This window comes from Bombina bombina, chromosome 4 (assembly GCF_027579735.1).
Source record: "Bombina bombina isolate aBomBom1 chromosome 4, aBomBom1.pri, whole genome shotgun sequence".
Lineage (NCBI taxonomy): Eukaryota > Metazoa > Chordata > Amphibia > Anura > Bombinatoridae > Bombina > Bombina bombina.
The window spans coordinates 568,091,698-568,111,235 of NC_069502.1; the positions used below are offsets into that span (position 1 = coordinate 568,091,698).

Sequence of the window (19,538 nt, forward strand, 5' to 3'; positions counted from 1 at the left end):
ATTCCTATCCACAAAGAACATCATCAGTTCCTAAGGTTCGCTTTTCTGGACAAGCATTACCAGTTTGTGGCCCTCCCATTCGGGTTAGCCACTGCTCCAAGGATTTTCACAAAGGTGCTAGGGTCCCTTCTAGCGGTTCTAAGACCGAGGGGCATTGCAGTAGTACCTTACTTGGACGACATTCTAATACAAGCGTCGTCCCTGTCAAAAGCAAAGGCTCATACAGACATCGTTCTGGCCTTTCTCAGATCACACGGATGGAAGGTGAACATAGAAAAAAGTTCTCTGTCTCCGTCGACAAGAGTTCCCTTCTTGGGAACAATAATAGATTCCTTAGAAATTAGGATTTTTCTGACAGAGGTCAGAAAATCAAAACTTCTAAGCTCTTGTCAAGTTCTTCATTCTGTTCCTCGTCCTTCCATAGCGCAGTGCATGGAAGTAGTAGGGTTGATGGTTGCAGCAATGGACATAGTTCCTTTTGCACAAATTCATCTAAGACCATTACAACTGTGCATGCTCAAACAGTGGAATGGGGACTATACAGACTTGTCTCCAATGATTCAAGTAGATCAGAAGACCAGAGATTCACTCCGTTGGTGGCTGACCCTGGACCATTTGTCCCAGGGAATGAGCTTCCGCAGACCAGAGTGGGTCATTGTCATGACCGACGCCAGTCTAGTGGGCTGGGGCCCGGTCTGGGAATCCCTGAAAGCTCAGGGTCTATGGTCTCGGGAAGAGTCTCTTCTCCCGATAAACATTCTGGAACTGAGAGCGATATTCAATGCTCTCAGGGCTTGGCCTCAGCTAGCAAAGGCCATATTCATAAGGTTCCAATCAGACAACATGACGACCGTTGCGTATATCAATCATCAGGGGGGAACAAGGAGTTCCCTGGCGATGAAAGAAGTGACCAAAATAATTCAATGGGCGGAGGATCACTCCTGCCACCTGTCTGCGATCCACATCCCAGGTGTGGAAAACTGGGAGGCGGATTTTCTGAGTCGTCAGACATTCCATCCGGGGGAGTGGGAACTCCATCCGGAGATCTTTGCCCAAATAACTCAATTATGGGGCATTCCAGACATGGATCTGATGGCGTCTCGTCAGAACTTCAAGGTTCCTTGCTACGGGTCCAGATCCAGGGATCCCAAGGCGACTCTAGTAGATGCACTAATAGCACCTTGGACCTTCAACCTAGCTTATGTATTTCCACCGTTTCCTCTCATTCCCAGGCTGGTAGCCAGGATCAATCAGGAGAGGGCCTCGGTGATCTTGATAGCTCCTGCGTGGCCACGCAGGACTTGGTATGCAGACCTGGTGAATATGTCATCGGCTCCACCATGGAAGCTACCTTTGAGACAGGACCTTCTTGTTCAGGGTCCATTCGAACATCCAAATCTGGTCTCCCTCCAGCTGACGGCTTGGAGATTGAACGCTTGATTCTATCGAAGCGTGGGTTTTCAGATTCTGTGATAGATACTCTGGTTCAGGCCAGAAAACCGGTAACTAGAAAGATTTACCATAAAATATGGAAAAGATATATCTGTTGGTGTGAATCCAAAGGATTCCCATGAAATAAGATAAAAATTCCTAAGATTCTCTCCTTTCTACAAGAAGGTTTGGAGAAAGGATTATCTGCAAGTTCTCTAAAGGGACAGATCTCTGCTTTATCTGTCTTACTACACAAAAGACTGGCAGCTGTGCCAGATGTTCAAGCATTTGTTCAGGCTCTGGTTAGGATCAAGCCTGTTTACAGACCTTTGACTCCTCCCTGGAGTCTAAATCTAGTTCTTTCAGTTCTTCAAGGGGTTCTGTTTGAACCTTTACATTCCATAGATATTAAGTTACTATCTTGGAAAGTTTTGTTTTTGGTTGCAATTTCTTCTGCTAGAAGAGTTTCAGAGTTATCTGCTCTGCAGTGTTCTCCGCCCTATCTGGTGTTCCATGCAGATAAGGTGGTTTTGCGTACTAAGCCTGGTTTTCTTCCTAAGGTTGTTTCTAACAAAAATATTAACCAGGAGATAGTTGTACCTTCTTTATGTCCGAATCCAGTTTCAAAGAAGGAATGTTTGTTACACAATTTGGACATAGTCCGTGCTCTAAAATTCTATTTAGAGGCTACAAAAGATTTCAGACAAACATCTTCCTTGTTTGTTGTTTATTCTGGTAAAAGGAGAGGTCAAAAAGCGACTTCTACCTCTCTTTCCTTTTGGCTTAAAAGCATCATCCGATTGGCTTATGAGACTGCCGGACGGCAGCCTCCTGAAAGAATCACAGCTCACTCCACTAGGGCTGTGGCTTCCACATGGGCCTTCAAGAACGAGGCTTCTGTTGACCAGATATGTAAGGCAGCGACTTGGTCTTCACTGCACACTTTTGCCAAATTTTACAAATTTGATACTTTTGCTTCTTCGGAGGCTATTTTTGGGAGAAAGGTTTTGCAAGCTGTGGTGCCTTCCATTTAGGTAACCTGATTTGCTCCCTCCCTTCATCCGTGTCCTAAAGCTTTGGTATTGGTTCCCACAAGTAAGGATGACGCCGTGGACCGGACACACCAATGTTGGAGAAAACAGAATTTATGCTTACCTGATAAATTACTTTCTCCAACGGTGTGTCCGGTCCACGTCCCGCCCTGTTTTTTTAATCAGGTCTGATGAATTATTTTCTCTAACTACAGTCACCACGGTACCATATGGTTTCTCCTATATATATTTCCTCCTGTCCGTCGGTCGAATGACTGGGGTGGGCGGAGCCTAGGAGGGACTATATGGCCAGCTTTGCTGGGACTCTTTGCCATTTCCTGTTGGGGAAGAGATATCCCACAAGTAAGGATGACGCCGTGGACCGGACACACCGTTGGAGAAAGTAATTTATCAGGTAAGCATAAATTCTGTTATTACCCATTCCCTAGTTTTGCATAACCACCAGAGTTATATAAATACACTTTTTACCTCTGTGATTACCTTGTATCTAAGCCTCTGCAAACTGCCCCCTTATTTCAGTTCTTTTGACAGACATCCATTTTAGCCAATCAGAGCTGGCTCACTGGATCTCCACGTGCATGAGCACAGTGTTATCTATATGACACACATGAACTAACACCCCCTAGTGGTGAAAAACGGTCAAAATGCCCTGAGAGAAGAGGCGGCCTTCAAGGGCTTATAAATTAGCATATGAACCTCATAGGTTTAGCTTTCAACTAAGAATACCAAGAGAACAAAGCAAAATTAGTGATAAAAGTAAATTGGAAAATTGTTTAAAATTATATTCTCTATCTGAATCATAAAAGTTTATTTTGGACTAGACTGTCCCTTTAAGTATATGTCTTCTAAAAGTGCACACTTAAAAATTCAGAATTGGGTATTCATCCACCTGTGGACTGGCTTTAAAAATGAGTTTTATATATTTTTTTTTCCCACAAAACATATTTTATGGTATTCTTGATATATTATTGAATACATAGAAGTAAGATGATTTTTTTTCCTTCTAATACAACTAAATTCCCCAAATAAACTTGTTACCGCTCCCAGACTGCAGATCAAGGTGATTAGTTTATTTTTTTTATGTCATCATGCTTTGTTTTTGAAGCAGACATATTAGCATGTTCTATTAACATGTTTGGCACTGTGGGAGTTAAATTATTTTCTCTCCCCTGTACACAACTGCATTTGACTTTGTTAGAAAAAAAAAAGCCACAGTGGAGGTCAGATCATGGAGTCATAGAAAATTATATTTATGACATTGTAAGTAGTTTTACATAGTTATTAGCAGTGTGTCACTTAAAGGGACACTGAACCCAATTTTTTTTTTCTTTCATGATTCAGATAGAGCATGACATTTTAAGCAACTTTCTAATTTATTCCTATTATCAATTTTTCTTTGTTCTCTTGCTATCTTTATTTAAAAGCAGGAATGTAAATCTTAGCAGCCAGCCCATTTTAGGCTCAGCACCATGGATAGTGCTTGCTTATTAAAGACTTGCATTTACCCACCAATAAGCAAGCATAATCCAGTTTCTCAACCAAAAATGGGCCGGCTCTTATGAATCACATGCTTGCTTTTTTAAATTAAGATAGCAAGAGAACAAAGAAAAATTGATAACAGGAGTAAATTAGAAAGTTGCTTAAAATTGCGTGCTCTATCTGAATCATGAAACAAACCATTTGGGTTTAGTGTCCCTTTAATATTGGATATTGAAAGCAATGCCTTAAAATCAATGCACTGCCTTCATAACCTTTCAAAAACATTTATACTATTTGTCATAGGAAATATAACACTGGTCATTAGAAGCACATCCAGAATCCTGGGGATTTTTTACACTAGGAGGAACAATCTAAAACTAGGTTTTTCAACATCTATTCTTGACAGCTGGAAACGGACCAGAATTTTTTTTTCTTAGATAACCCTGGATGACAAAATTTAATAGCCACTTATTAATTTACCTATGTAAATTCTGATATCCTTAAATGGACATTAGTAGTGAGATTATGTTATAAGAAAGCGGAGAGCCCGGTAAAGTAAAGATAATCCCAATGAAGAGAAACTAGCAGTCCCAGATTGCAGTGCGGTGCCTCATATTGGCGGTGGCAACCAATCCACCAAAAGAAGAACAAAAAAATCAATGATCTGAGCACTCAGAGGGAGTAATAAGAAAAATAGTTAATCTTTATTAGAACAAAAAAAAATGGAGTGTGGAATATGTTTTTACAATGATAAAAATATTTCAAAAAAAGGAGAGGAGAGAAAAGAGATATCTTGGGGCACACTTGTGTGAGAGCCTAAATATTCAGATCCAAGGAGAACATGCGAGACATCAACTAAAACATAACTTTTATTAGTGAAAATTAAAACAGTAAAGAAAAAGTGTAGTGTATTAAAAGTAAAGGTAACACTAATATCATACACCCTGTTGAGAGTACAGTGTTCACTATCTGAGGTGGTGTATATCTCCATATACACCAAGACAATCCCAAAAAGGTAAAGTTCTATAAATTGGAATTGTCACTAGTAGAAATAAAATACCTAGTGCCCATTAAGTTATGGGAATGAACAATTAGTTGGGGATAGTCACGTTTATTAATGGGCAGGGGAAAACACTGCTATATCAATTATGCCAGGGTAATAAAGTGTACCAAGGATGGCATGTATAATGTCATCTATAAAATACTAAATATAAAAAACCCAAATAGGTCGGGTAAAGAAATGTGTTGAGATAGACACACTCCTGTGAACAAATTGTATGCACTTGCTTTTCTCAAAAGTGTGAGAAAACAAAAAGCGTTCTCTAAGACAATAGTTAAATATCCAGCTAGGATCTATCAAATCTGGTGGTTATTAGGGATTGGACCGTGTGTTAGGTACATGCTATTGTTTGGGTATAATGCAGTTGTGGTGGTGTTTACTGATTGTGATGGTATGACCGCCACTAAGTCACCACTATTAATTTATTTTGTGCCAGGTCTAATATGCTATTAATAATTCAATACTCATCCTAGGGTTAATATTGAGGTTGCTGTGGTGCAATGTCCACTCATACTATATTGTGATCTCTATCCATCCGTATACAGCATAGAGGTTAGTGCTTTAGTAGCGTAATTTCAAAAGACATAGGGACTCAAATTCACTCCGCTATAACTGGTTATTCTGTCCCCATATTATGCTATGTTATACATACTGCTTATTTCACAAATGGACCCGATAAGGGTTGGAACTACGGTAATGATTTGAAAAGTGTCAGTATGTTAGGTTATGCACATTGGGTGTTCATAGATTATAGTGAGAGTGTTTGCACCATAGTAATAAGGATATATAATGGGTCAAAGTTACAGCTACCTTAAACCATGAGACTATCTCCCCCAATGCTGGAATCAACTTAATAGTTGCACCATTAATAATACTATTAGTATTATATAGTGGCACCAATATATTTACAGCCGTCAAAGTAAAAAACTAACACCTGTCACAAACACCACTTATCCCCATACATACTCCAGTTAGTGTCTACTCGGTCTAACTTCCCATATTAACCATCTTAGATAAATGCCAGTGAAGGCCAACAATTAAATATATTTTTCTATTAGGTAGGAACAATTAAGTTTAAGAGAAGCAGTGCGCTACTTCTCTTAAAAAAGAAAAATATATTTAATTGTTGGCCTTCACTGGCATTTTGTGACTAGACTGGCCCTTTAAGTTAGGAAGTGTTGCAAACCACTGCCTCACAAAAATACACAATACCTTCATTTATAGATAAAATTACACCTGAAAATCAGGAGAAAATTGATCAGGCTCTTGCAAGAGCAATAACTTGTTTCAATCCATGCAAACCTTAAGTTTTTAGAAGTTCATGAGAAAAATGACAAATATGAAGAGGAAGAAGAAACGGAAAATGATTGCAGTAGTTGAGAAAATGAGATTAAATTGCATGTATATGTTTCCTTTTCTCAATTTATTTTTTTAAAGCACCACTCCAACGTTAAACCTCGCTATGTAGCTTGAATATTGAGGTGGTCCTTACCCCCCCCCCCATGTCCATATCCTACGGGCACAAATAATGGCAGTTACTTACCTTTTTATTTGCAATTGGTGCTAAGGGGCAAATCTTTTTTTTATTTTTTATTTAAGTGGATGGTTTCTTGCTTATTTTGTTGCTTTTAGGCAAATGGGGTTACCAGTTCCAGTGCTTAACATATACATACCTTGTTATTCCATTTGTACCAAAAAATAGTTTTAAAAAGCAAGTTTAGTTTATTTACTGAATAAGCTGTACTTATTTCAAGCATAATACTTTTACATGGCATTTCATGTTCCCAGCTTAACAAAATGATGTTCAATTTATAAAACTACTCCACGCTGCATTTTTTTCAAAATAGTTTTTTTCCATGACCTCAAAATGTTCGGAAATTTTACATCTCTAGTGCCACCATTTTAAAATCTAGCTTTCACTTCATTCCAGTGGGTAATGTTTATATACATGTGCAGCAACATTCCTTCAGATACATAGAGTGAAACTTAAAGGGACAGTCTTTTGAAAATTTTTATGGTTCAAAAAGTTAGATAATCCCTTTATTACCCATCCCCCAGTTTTGCATAACCAACACTGTCATATTAATACTTATTACCTCTGTGATTACCTTGTGTCTAAGCCCCTGCACACTGCCCCCTTATCTCAGTGCTTTTTACAGATATGAATTGTAGCCAATTAGTGCCGACTCCTAAATAACTCCACAACAGTGAGCAAAGGTTATCTATATGACACACATGAACTAGCACTCTCTAACTGTGAAAAACTGCCAAAATGAACTGAGATAAGAGGCGGTTTTCAATGGTTTGTTTAGCTATGTTTAGTTTACTAAGAGAACAAAGCAAATTTAATGGTAAAAGTAAATTGGAAAATTGCATGCCCTATCTGAATTATGAAAGTTTAATTTTGACTAGACTGTCCCTTTAAGTTCCAAAACTTATGGTACCCATAATTAGAGGGAGGTTTAGTATATTTAATGTCACTTTAAAATCTGTTCTGCCTTCAGTCTTTCAAGAAAAAAATATTGGGCATATCAAAGTTTTTTTCACGGACATGTTTCTTGGACTAAAGTCATTGGATGTGTACAACGTGGTAACATAAGATTCTTGATTTTATTTTTTATTTTTTTTAAGGTTGGAGGGAGCAGGAACACCATATGATAAAGAATCCTTGGCAATAATACGGCTTAATAATACAACTGTTTTGTACTTAAAGGAGGTGACAAAATTCCTAGCACTTGTTTGCTTTCTCAGAGAAGAAAGTTTTGAAAGGAAAGGTACTTGCAGAAAATGTTATAAAATAGAATAATATGCATAAGCTACTTCAAAAGACTATGGGTCAGATTACAAGTGGGCGCTATTTAGCACTTTCGCTTGTGCGCAAACACTGGCAGAAACTTTTAATGTGTGTGGGTAAGCACGCGTATTACAAGTTTAAAGTAAACTTCAGGACTTTGGAAATTGTTACTGCACTAACTTCTCCCAATAGATTTCAATGGAGAGCGCAAACTGGAAAATAAACCTAACACTTATCATGCTCTCACCCGACAGGAGTTAAACCTACAGTACTAACCCGAAGGTAGTTATAAATATTTTACGTTACAATGTTCTTCACATAGAAAAACATGTTCTATCTATATATATATATATATATATATATATATATATATATATATATATATGTGTGTGTGTGTGTGTATGAATATCTATTTAAAAATACATAGACCATTTTCCCCTTTTTTTGGAATGTAAAATATTTCCAGTACATATACAGTAAACCACATTTTTTTAAAATATTAATATTACAATTGATTAAAAAATATTTGTCTTATTTTCAGGTATTTGAGTGGAAAGGTAAATATACAAATGTATATGTGTTTCTATGTGTATATATGTATGTATATACATATACAGATATAAACATAAATACACATGTATACAAATATGTATATACAGAATACATTAAAGCCCTTTCTATTTAAATACCTTGTCATATACCATATACCTTTTCTTTTTAATATATATATATATATATATATATATATATATATATATATATATATATAAAGTGTAACTGTGTTAATTTTAAATGTATTTATGTAACTTTTTTTTTTACTCCTAGCCCTTTATGCGAGTTCTTCAGTCGAATGAACCTTACAAGCGGAAATTTAGTTTGTACTCGTGCGGCCATGTTTACTTTTAACTTGTAATAAGCGCATATGTTAACGTGGGCAGAATATTTTAATATGCCACTTGTAATCTAGCCCTATATGTTTAATGTTAAATTTCTATTATCATTTTGAAACGTAAAAAATGTGGATATTTTGAGTTCTCAAATAAGATATATTTCTCTAGAAAATTGAGTTGCAAAGATCATTGCTGTGGTTTGGGAAGAGCAGAGAAACAGTTTTTGATGGTAGATAAGAGCCATAGGATCAACAAGTCTTCCATATTTCCTATAAAGTAAAACGTAAAGTGATACTATACTGTAAAACTGTTCCCACTTCATGCTCTTATGATAGCCTTATGCGTTTCCTCCCAGGTATTCTTGAAGTCCACCCCAGTGCTTGTCTTTACCGTTTCTAATGGAAGTTTATTCCATGAATCGGCCATGCTATCATGACCCCTTGTTCTGGTATTGCATTTGTTGGAAAAAATGCTTACAGGCGAATGCTTAAAGGGACAGTTTACACCAATTTTTATATAACTGCATGTAATAGACACTACTATAAAGAATAACATGCACAAATACTGATCTAAAAATCCAGTATATAACGTTTAAAAAATTACTTAGAAGCTCCAAGATTAGCTCTGTTCAAAAGGTTAGCTGGGAAACCTACTAAAAGTGGGTGTATAGCAAATAAAACAGACACTCCCCCTTCCTCTGCACATGGAAAGCCTCTTTACACAAACAGGAGCAAGTTGGAGTAGGTAAACGTCAGTATACTATAAAACTTTGGGACTTGGCTAGGAGTCTGAAAATCAGGGCAATGTTATTAAAAAATAAGCAAAACAATACATTTATTTAAAAAAAACAAAAAACAACCCTGTATAGGCTATATAAATAGATAATCTACAAAACATTTATGCAAATAAAAATCTAGTGTATAATGTCCCTTTAAGCCTTTTAATATAGGTAAGTGTCTATCATCACTTCTTTTCCTTCTCTCCTCTACACTATACATGTTTAAATTGTTTAGCCTTTCATTGTAAGTTTTATTATTTAGATCAGGTACCATTTTAATAGCCTCCTATTGAACTGATCCCAATGTATATGTGTGTGTGTGTGTGTGTATATATATATATTTCTCTTGTTAAGTGTATCCAGTCCACGGATCATCCATTACTTATGGGATATTAACTCCTCCCCAACAGGAAGTGCAAGAGGATTCACCCAGCAGAGCTGCTATATAGCTCCTCCCCTAACTGCCATTACCAGTCATTCTCTTGCACCCAACGAATAGATAGGATGTGTGAGAGGACTGTGGTGATTATACTTAGTTTCATACCTTCAATCAAAAGTTTGTTATTTTATAATAGCACCGGAGTGTGTTATTCCTTCTCTGGTAGAATTTGAAGAAGAATCTACCTGAGTTTTTCTATGATTTTAGCCGGAGTAGTTAAGATCATATTGCTGTTTCTCGGCCATCTGAGGAGAGGTAAACTTCAGATCAGGGGACAGCGGGCAGATTAATCTGCAAAGAGGTATGTAGCAGCTTATTATTTTCTGACAATGGAATTGATGAGAAAATTCTGCCATACCGATATAATGTAAACTCAGCCTTAAATGCAGTAGCAGCAACTGGTATCAGGCTGTCATGTATGTATATTTTACACTTCAGTATTCTGGGGAATGGCACTTCACTGGAATTATACTGTATGCATAAAACTTTAGCCTAATTTGCAGGGACTAGCAACAGGCTTTTTAATAACACTCAATTTATTAATGTTAAACGTTTTTTGCTGGCATGTAAAATCGTTTAATTTTCTGAGGTACTGGGTGAAAAAATGTTTTGGGCACTATTTTTTTCCACTTGGCAGTCGTTTTATTTAATTTATGACAGTTTACTGATCTCTCTCACTGTTATGTGTGAGGGGGAGGGACCTTTTTTGGTGCTTTTGCTACGCATCAAAAAATTCAGTCAGAAGTTTATTGTCTTCCCTGCATGATCCGGTTCATCTCTACAGAACTCAGGGGTCTTCAAAACTTGTTTTGAGGGAGGTAATCACTCACAGCAGAGCTGTGAGATTGTAGTTGACTGTGATTAAAAAAAAAAAAGTTTATTTCTGTATTTTTTTTTTTATTTTTTTTTTCTGCTATCAGGGTTAGTTATCCTTTGCTAATGGGAGCAATCCTTTGCTAAAATTGTGTTTTTTACAAAGATTTGATGCTATAACTTTTCAGTTTATTAATTTTCAACTGTCATAACTTTTTCTGTGCTTCTTATAGGCACAGTACGTTTTCATATTATAGTAAATTACTTGAAAAGTATTTCCAAGTTGCTAGTTTATTTGCTAGTGTGTTAAACATGTCTGATTCAGAGGAAGATATCTGTGCTATATGTGCTAAAGCCAAAGTGGAGCCCAATAGAAATTTATGTACTAACTGTATTGATGCTACTTTAAATAAAAGTCAATCTGTACAAATTGAACATATTTCACCAAACAACGAGGGGAGAGTTATGCCGACTAACTCGCCTCACGTGTCAGTACCTGCATCTCCCGCTCGGGAGGTGCGTGATATTGTAGCGCCGAGTACATCTGGGCGGCCATTACAAATCACATTACAGGATATGGCTACTGTTATGACTGAAGTTTTGGCTAAATTACCAGAACTAAGAGGTAAGCGTGATCACTCTGGGGTGCGCTGATAATATTAGGGCCATGTCAGACACTGCGTCACAATTTGCAGAACATGAGGACGGAGAGCTTCATTCTGCGGGTGACGGTTCTGATCCAAACAAACTGGATTCAGATATTTCAAATTTTAAATTTAAGCTGGAAAACCTCCGTGTATTACTAGGGGAGGTGTTAGCGGCTCTGAATGATTGTAACACAGTTGCAATACCAGAGAAAATGTGTAGGTTGGATAAATATTTTGCAGTACCGGCGAGTACTGACGTTTTTCCTATACCTAAGAGACTTACTGAAATTGTTACTAAGGAGTGGGATAGACCCGGTGTGCCGTTCTCACCCCCTCCGATATTTAGAAAGATGTTTCCAATAGACCCCACCACACGGCTTTATGGCAAACGGTCCCTAAGGTGGAGGGAGCAGTTTCTACTTTAGCTAAGCGTACCACTATCCCGGTGGAGGATAGCTGTGCCTTTTCAGATCCAATGGATAAAAAGTTAGAGGGTTACCTTAAGAAAATGTTTGTTCAACAAGGTTTTATATTGCAACCTCTTGCATGCATTGCGCCTGTCACGGCTGCAGCAGCATTTTGGTTTGAGTCTCTGGAAGAGACACTTGAATCAGCTCCATTAGATGAGATTACACACAAACTTAAAGCCCTTAAGTTAGCTAACTCATTTATTTCAGATGCCGTAGTACATTTAACTAAACTTACGGCTAAGAATTCCGGATTCGCCATTCAGGCACGCAGAGCACTGTGGCTAAAATCCTGGTCAGCTGACGTTACTTCTAAATCTAAATAGCTTAATATACCTTTCAAAGGGCAGACCTTATTCGGGCCCGGGTTGAAAGAAATTATCGCTGACATTACAGGAGGTAAAGGCCATGCCCTGCCTCAAGACAGAGCCAAACCTAAGGCTAGACAGTCTAATTTTCGTTCCTTTCGTAATTTCAAAGCAGGAGCAGCATCAACTTCCTCTGCACCAAAACAGGAAGGAGCTGTTGCTCGCTACAGACAAGGCTGGAGACCTAACCAGTCCTGGAACAAGGGCAAGCAGGCCAGGAAACCTGCTGCTGCCCCTAAGACAGCATGAATCGAGGGCCCCCGATCCGGGAACGGATCTAGTGGGGGGCAGACTTTCTCTCTTCGCCCAGGCTTGGGCAAGAGATGTCCAGGATCCCTGGGCGTTAGAGATCATATCTCAGGGATACCTTCTAGACTTCAAATTCTCTCCCCCAAGAGGGAGATTTCATCTGTCAAGGTTGTCAACAAACCAAATAAAGAAAGAGGCGTTTCTACGCTGCGTACAAGATCTTTTATTAATGGGAGTGATCCATCCGGTTCCGCGGTCGGAACAAGGACAAGGGTTTTACTCAAATCTGTTTGTGGTTCCCAAAAAAGAGGGAACTTTCAGGCCAATCTTGGATTTAAAGATCCTAAACAAATTCCTAAGAGTTCCATCGTTCAAAATGGAAACTATTCGGACAATTTTACCCATGATCCAAAAGGGTCAGTACATGACCACAGTGGATTTAAAGGATGCTTACCTTCACATACCGATTCACAAAGATCATTACCGGTATCTAAGGTTTGCCTTTCTAGACAGGCATTACCAGTTTGTAGCTCTTCCATTCGGATTGGCTACGGCTCCGAGAATCTTCACAAAGGTTCTGGGTGCTCTTCTGGCGGTACTAAGACCGCGAGGAATTGCGGTAGCTCCGTACCTAGACGACATTCTGATACAAGCTTCAAGCTTTCAAACTGCCAAGTCTCATACAGAGTTAGTACTGGCATTTCTAAGGTCGCATGGATGGAAGGTGAACGAAAAGAAGAGTTCTCTCTTTCCACTCACAAGAGTTCCCTTCTTGGGGACTCTTATAGATTCTGTAGAAATGAAGATTTACCTGACAGAAGACAGGTTAACAAAGCTTCAAAATGCATGCCGTGTCCTTCATTCCATTCAACACCCGTCAGTAGCTAAATGCATGGAGGTGATCGGCTTAATGGTAGCAGCAATGGACATAGTACCCTTTGCACGTCTACATCTCAGACCGCTGCAATTGTGCATGCTAAGTCAGTGGAATGGGGATTACTCAGACTTGTCCCCTACTCTGAATCTGGATCAAGAGACCAGAAATTCTCTTCTATGGTGGCTTTCTCGGCCACATCTGTCCAGGGGGATGCCATTCAGCAGGCCGGACTGGACAATTGTAACAACAGACGCCAGCCTACTAGGTTGGGGCGCTGTCTGGAATTCTCTGAAGGCTCAGGGACAATGGAATCAGGAGGAGAGTCTCCTACCAATAAACATTCTGGAATTGAGAGCAGTTCTCAATGCCCTTCTGGCTTGGCCCCAGTTAACAACTCGGGGGTTCATCAGGTTTCAGTCGGACAACATCACGACTGTAGCTTACATCAACCATCAGGGAGGGACAAGAAGCTCCCTAGCAATGATGGAAGTATCAAAGATAATTCGCTGGGCAGAGTCTCACTCTTGCCACCTGTCAGCAATCCACATCCCGGGAGTGGAGAACTGGGAGGCGGATTTCTTAAGTCGTCAGACTTTTCATCCGGGGGAGTGGGAACTTCATCCGGAGGTCTTTGCCCAAATACTTCGACGTTGGGGCAAACCAGAGATAGATCTCATGGCGTCTCGACAGAACGCCAAGCTTCCTCGTTACGGGTCCAGATCCAGGGATCCGTGAGCGGTTCTGATAGATGCTTTGACAGCACCTTGGACCTTCGGGATGGCTTATGTGTTTCCACCCTTCCCGATGCTTCCTCGATTGATTGCCAGAATCAAACAGGAGAGAGCATCAGTGATTCTAATAACGCCTGCATGGCCACGCAGGACTTGGTATGCAGATCTAGTGGACATGTCATCCTGTCCACCTTGGTCGCTACCTCTGAAACAGGACCTTCTGATCCAGGGTCCCTTCAAACATCAAAATCTAATTTCTCTGAAGCTGACTGCTTGGAAATTGAACGCTTGATTTTATCAAAACGTGGTTTTTCTGAGTCAGTTATTGATACCTTAATACAGGCTAGGAAGCCTGTTACCAGAAAGATTTACCATAAGATATGGCGCAAATACTTATATTGGTGCGAATCCAAGAGTTACTCATGGAGTAAGGTTAGGATTCCGAGGATATTGTCTTTTCTACAAGAAGGTTTAGAAAAGGGTTTATCCGCTAGTTCCTTAAAGGGACAGATTTCAGCTCTGTCCATTCTTTTACACAAACGTCTGTCAGAAGTTCCGGACGTTCAAGCTTTTTGTCAGGCTTTAGCTAGGATCAAGCCTGTGTTTAAAACTGTTGCTCCACCATGGAGTTTGAACTTAGTTCTTAATGTTTTACAGGGGGTTCCGTTTGAACCCCTTCATTCCATTGATATCAAGTTGTTATCTTGGAAAGTTCTGTTTTTAATGGTCGATTTCCTCGGCTCGAAGAGTCTCTGAGTTATCTGCCTTACATTGTGATTCTCCTTATCTGATTTTTCATTCAGACAAGGTAGTTCTGCGTACTAAACCTGGGTTCCTACCTAAGGTGGTCACTAACAGGAATATCAATCAAGAGATTGTGGTTCCATCTTTGTGTCCTAATTCTTCTTCGAAAAAGGAACGTCTGCTACACAATCTAGATGTAGTCCGTGCCCTGAAATTTTATCTACAGGGAACTAAGGATTTTCGACAAACGTCTTCCCTGTTTGTCGTTTATTCTGGTCAGAGGAGAGGTCAAAAAGCTTTGGCTACCTCTCTCTCCTTTTGGCTTCGTAGCATAATACGGTTAGCCTATGAGACTGCTGGACAGCAGCCTCCTGAAAGAATTACAGCACATTCTACTAGAGCTGTGGCTTCCACTTGGGCCTTTAAGAATGAGGCTTCTGTTGAACAGATTTGCAAGGCTGCAACTTGGTCTTCTCTTCATACTTTTTCCAAATTTTACAAATTTGACACTTTTGCTTCTTCGGAGGCTGTTTTTGGGAGAAAGGTTCTTCAGGCAGTGGTTCCTTCCGTATAAAGAGCCTGCCTGTCCCTCCCGTCATCCGTGTACTTTAGCTTTGGTATTGGTATCCCATAAGTAATGGATGATCCGTGGACTGGATACACTTAACAAGAGAAAACATAATTTATGCTTACCTGATAAATTTATTTCTCTTGTAGTGTATCCAGTCCACGGCCCGCCCTGTCACTTTAAGGCAGGTAATTTTTCCATTAAACTACAGTCACCACTGTACCCTATGGTTTTCCTTTCTCTGCATGTTTTCGGTCGAATGACTGGTAATGGCAGTTAGGGGAGGAGCTATATAGCAGCTCTGCTGGGTGAATCCTCTTGCACTTCCTGTTGGGGAGGAGTTAATATCCCATAAGTAATGGATGATCCGTGGACTGAATACACTACAAGAGAAATAAATTTATCAGGTAAGCATAAATTATGTTATATCTGCCCGGAGATATGGCCTCCAGAACTGTACACAGTATTCAAGATGAGGCCTAACTAGTGACCTGTAAAGTGATATAAGAACCTTACTATTCCTGCTGCACATACCTCTACCTATACACCCATTCTACTGGCCTTACTCGCTGTAATACTACATTGCTTACTGCATTTTCAAATCATCTGAAATAATAATCCCCAAGTACCATTACTCTTTCATAAAAGACAAAAAAGTGTGATTGAGTCAGAGTATGTAAACTTTAAATTCGTATTTTCTAAATGCATGAATTCTTTCACAAGGTGGTAAGAGTCCGCTTTCCAAAATGGAAAGAGTCCACAGCTGCATTCATTACTTTTGGGAAATAAGAACCTGGCCACCAGGAGGAGGCAAAGACACCCCATCCAAAGGCATAAATACTCCTCCCACTCCCCTCATCCCCTAGTCATTCTTTGCCTTTTCGTCCCAGGAGGTTGGCAGAGACGTGTCAGAATTTTAAAATTTTTGTTTTTGTCTCTTATGGAGGGTAGTACTCTTCGGCATGGGACAGGAGTTTTATGTAGTCCTGTCAGTCTCTCAGTGAGGGCTTGGATGAAAGTTAGAGTCTGAAGATGCAGGGACTCTAACTCCTGACTCATTGGCGTTGTCGAACTTCGCTCTGCTGCCTGCTTTCTTCTCTCAAGTCTATTGCGGAGGCGATGCCACTATTTGTCACACTTGAAAGGCAGTGTTCCTGTTCCACAGTGTAGATTCCGGTAAGATTGTTTTATTTTACTTTATCGTCAATGTACTGTAATGTGAATGTTTTCCTGAGAGGTTGCACACCTTTGCTTGTCTAACTATATGACATAAGGGTCTCAGTGAGTCTCTGTTAGTATCTTGGAATTGAGGGTTAATATCTCCTGAGGGCGGTTATTGAACAGGGGGGTTTATAATCATGTTTGTTATGTGTTCGTCAGATGAGAGCTATTGTGGAGGAGGAGGAGTCCCTGGGAGAGACCCAATTTCCAGAATCACAGGAGCAGGGAATCTCCCAGGGGACATCAGTTATGGAGGCTCTCATCTGTGCTGCCCCTCCTGCCCCAGAAGACCCAGCTGCTCTGGACCCTGGTGCCCCTCCTGTACCTGATGCTTGTGCTCCAGCAGCTCATGGCCGTGCTGATCCTGGCCACAAACTGCCTCCCATCACTGATGCTGAGGCAGTTTGTGAAATGTTAAATCTGGCCAGGCAGTACAGGGATGATTACCATGAGTTGCATGGGGCATTAAGATTAACTGTTGAGCAACAGGGGCAGATATTAGAGAGGGGCGTTATAGTAGATAGGGAAAGATTAGATTTAGAGAGGGAAAGGTTGAGAATAGATTAAGGTAGAATAGATTTAGAGAGGGAAATATTTGAATATGAACAGATGAGGGATAGTGTAAGTTTAGAATTAGAGAGGGATAGATTTTTTTATGAAAGGCAGAGGGATAGTGATAGAATAAATTTTGATAGGGAGAGATTAGAAGTAGATAGGGCCATGGCAGCTGTAGAGCAGGAAGAACTCCATCATTGGGAGAGGGCAGATGAAGACAATAGTATTTTTAATAGACAAGTGTTTTTAATGTTTGGTAGAAGGGGAACAAGAACGAGATCTCCCCCGTCTCCATCACCAAAAATATCAAAACAATAGGGTTTTTATCGTGCTCATGTATATTATTTTTTTTTTTGTGTGATTATGTATGTCATTATACAGGTATACCCCGCTCATACAGCGGGTTAGGGACCGGAGCCCCGCTGTAAAGTGAAAACCGCCTTAAAGTGAAACAAGGCAGTTTTAAGCTTTCTTTTCACTTGCCAGTGTGTTTAAAGACTTTAAAACATGTTTGAACTAACATATATTAGGGGTGCAGTAGTGCTACGTTTAGTTTAACACTAGCACAGCACAGTATTCAATTAGGATTCAATAAATACTGTACCTGTAAAAAAGTGACAATTACTGTAGTAAAATTTGCCAGACTATAGCACTGAGACACAGATTGCACAGTAATGCTGTAAACAGAGTGAACTAAGCATAACAAAATGGTGCCAGTCACTTTTCTTTCAATCTCACAATGATTACAGCACTGTTTCAAAATCCTTGGAGGCTGAACTTCAGCTCCACAGAGCGCTGTATTAGCGAAGCGCTGTAAAGTGAGGTATACCTGTATTTGTAAAAATGTGGAAATTTGATTCCAAACAAATTATGATTAAAAATAATTTGAAAAAATTAATAAATGTGTTTGTTTGTTATTACTTTATTCACATAATACAAATGTTACAAATGATTGATGATCAAATTCAATGCATGTGTAAGATATACTTTTCTCCGCTTCTTAAAGGTTGAATCTACGACATATATGTTTTGAATTTAAATTCAATAAAAAAACTATATAGTGTTGACTTTAGCATAAACAACTCACTTCTATTAAAGGTTAAATGCATCCATAATTTTAATTTATTGAGTCATAATTACCATGTGATAGTCAAGTAATTTAAAATTTATTAAAATTGTGTAAATGTATTCATTCTCATATTTCATTAATATTTGACATTTTTTAAATAAAGGGACACTGAACACCAACAAAGAAATGTAAAACTCAGATCCAGCATTTTTTTTTACAAATAATGTATATTTTTTACAAAAATTATAAAATCTTTTTTTTTTCTTACATTTTAATTTGCTAAAATGAAAGTCAATAAATAGAGGGATTGCAAGTGAGAGAAAGAGATACACATGTATTCAATTCTAAACATGTAGTGCATTGCTGCTACTTCAACAAATGATAGCAATCTAATAAATTCCATCTTTTAATATGGGTGAAAAGTTAATTTTTTTAAAGTAACATTTAGAAAAAAAGAACTAAATTCTTTTAAAATGTAAAATTAAATTTTACCAAATAAATACATTTTATTTTTTGTTCTTTTTGTATTCTTAGTTGAAAGCTAAGCCTAGGAAGTTCATATGCAAATTTATTAGAGACTTTGAAGACTGCCTCTATTCAGAAATAATTTAGACCACTAGAGGTCGTTAGTTAATGTGTTTTATATAGATAACATTGAGCTCATGCCTGTTAAGTTACCCTGAAGTTAACAGTGATTGGCTAAAATGCAAGTCTTTCTAAATAACTGAAATAAGGGGGCATTTTAAAAAAAACATAGATAGAAGGTTAATACATATTTAAAAATGTTATTGCTATAACTTTAAAAATAAAAACAGAGTCAAGTGTACAACTAAAAAAATATTTATTTGAAGATATTTTATTAAACATCTGTTTTTCATAAACTTTACATTGAACAATTGCAAGATTGAAAAAAAAATTAACTACTTTTAATCAATGGAAAGACGATGATATACAATATCATTTTGTCAATATTTAAATGACAAATTTTGCAAAAACATAATCAAAAATATATAATCTTTTGGATTAAAAATTATACTGTAAACCTACCTCTCATTCATAGACCCCATTATGACTACACCTTTTTGACTCACACCATTACTCCGACTCTAGCAGATACATATGACCGTTGTTAATTCAGAATGAGCAAACGACATCCCCACCCTATTTCCAATTAAACCTTTTGTTTGCTTTTCCCTTCCTCCCCCTCCCTTACCCTCTTTTTTCCCTCCCCTCTTGCTCCTTTCCACTCTCCCTTCAGCCTTATATATATATTGTTTATTTGATTTTGATATTGCTCACGAAACTG

At 38.6% G+C, this 19,538-nt stretch overlaps 1 protein-coding gene across 1 annotated transcript in view; it reads left to right on the forward strand.

Annotated features, from left to right (window-relative positions):
* RRAGD (Ras related GTP binding D) overlaps window positions 1–19,538 on the forward strand; it is a 306,572-nt gene that overhangs the window by 211,941 nt on the left and 75,093 nt on the right. Inside the window, exon 6 of the mRNA XM_053710545.1 lies at window positions 7,654–7,796. Coding sequence (XP_053566520.1) covers window positions 7,654–7,796 — 143 coding nt within the window. The remainder of the gene's footprint in view (window positions 1–7,653; window positions 7,797–19,538) is intronic.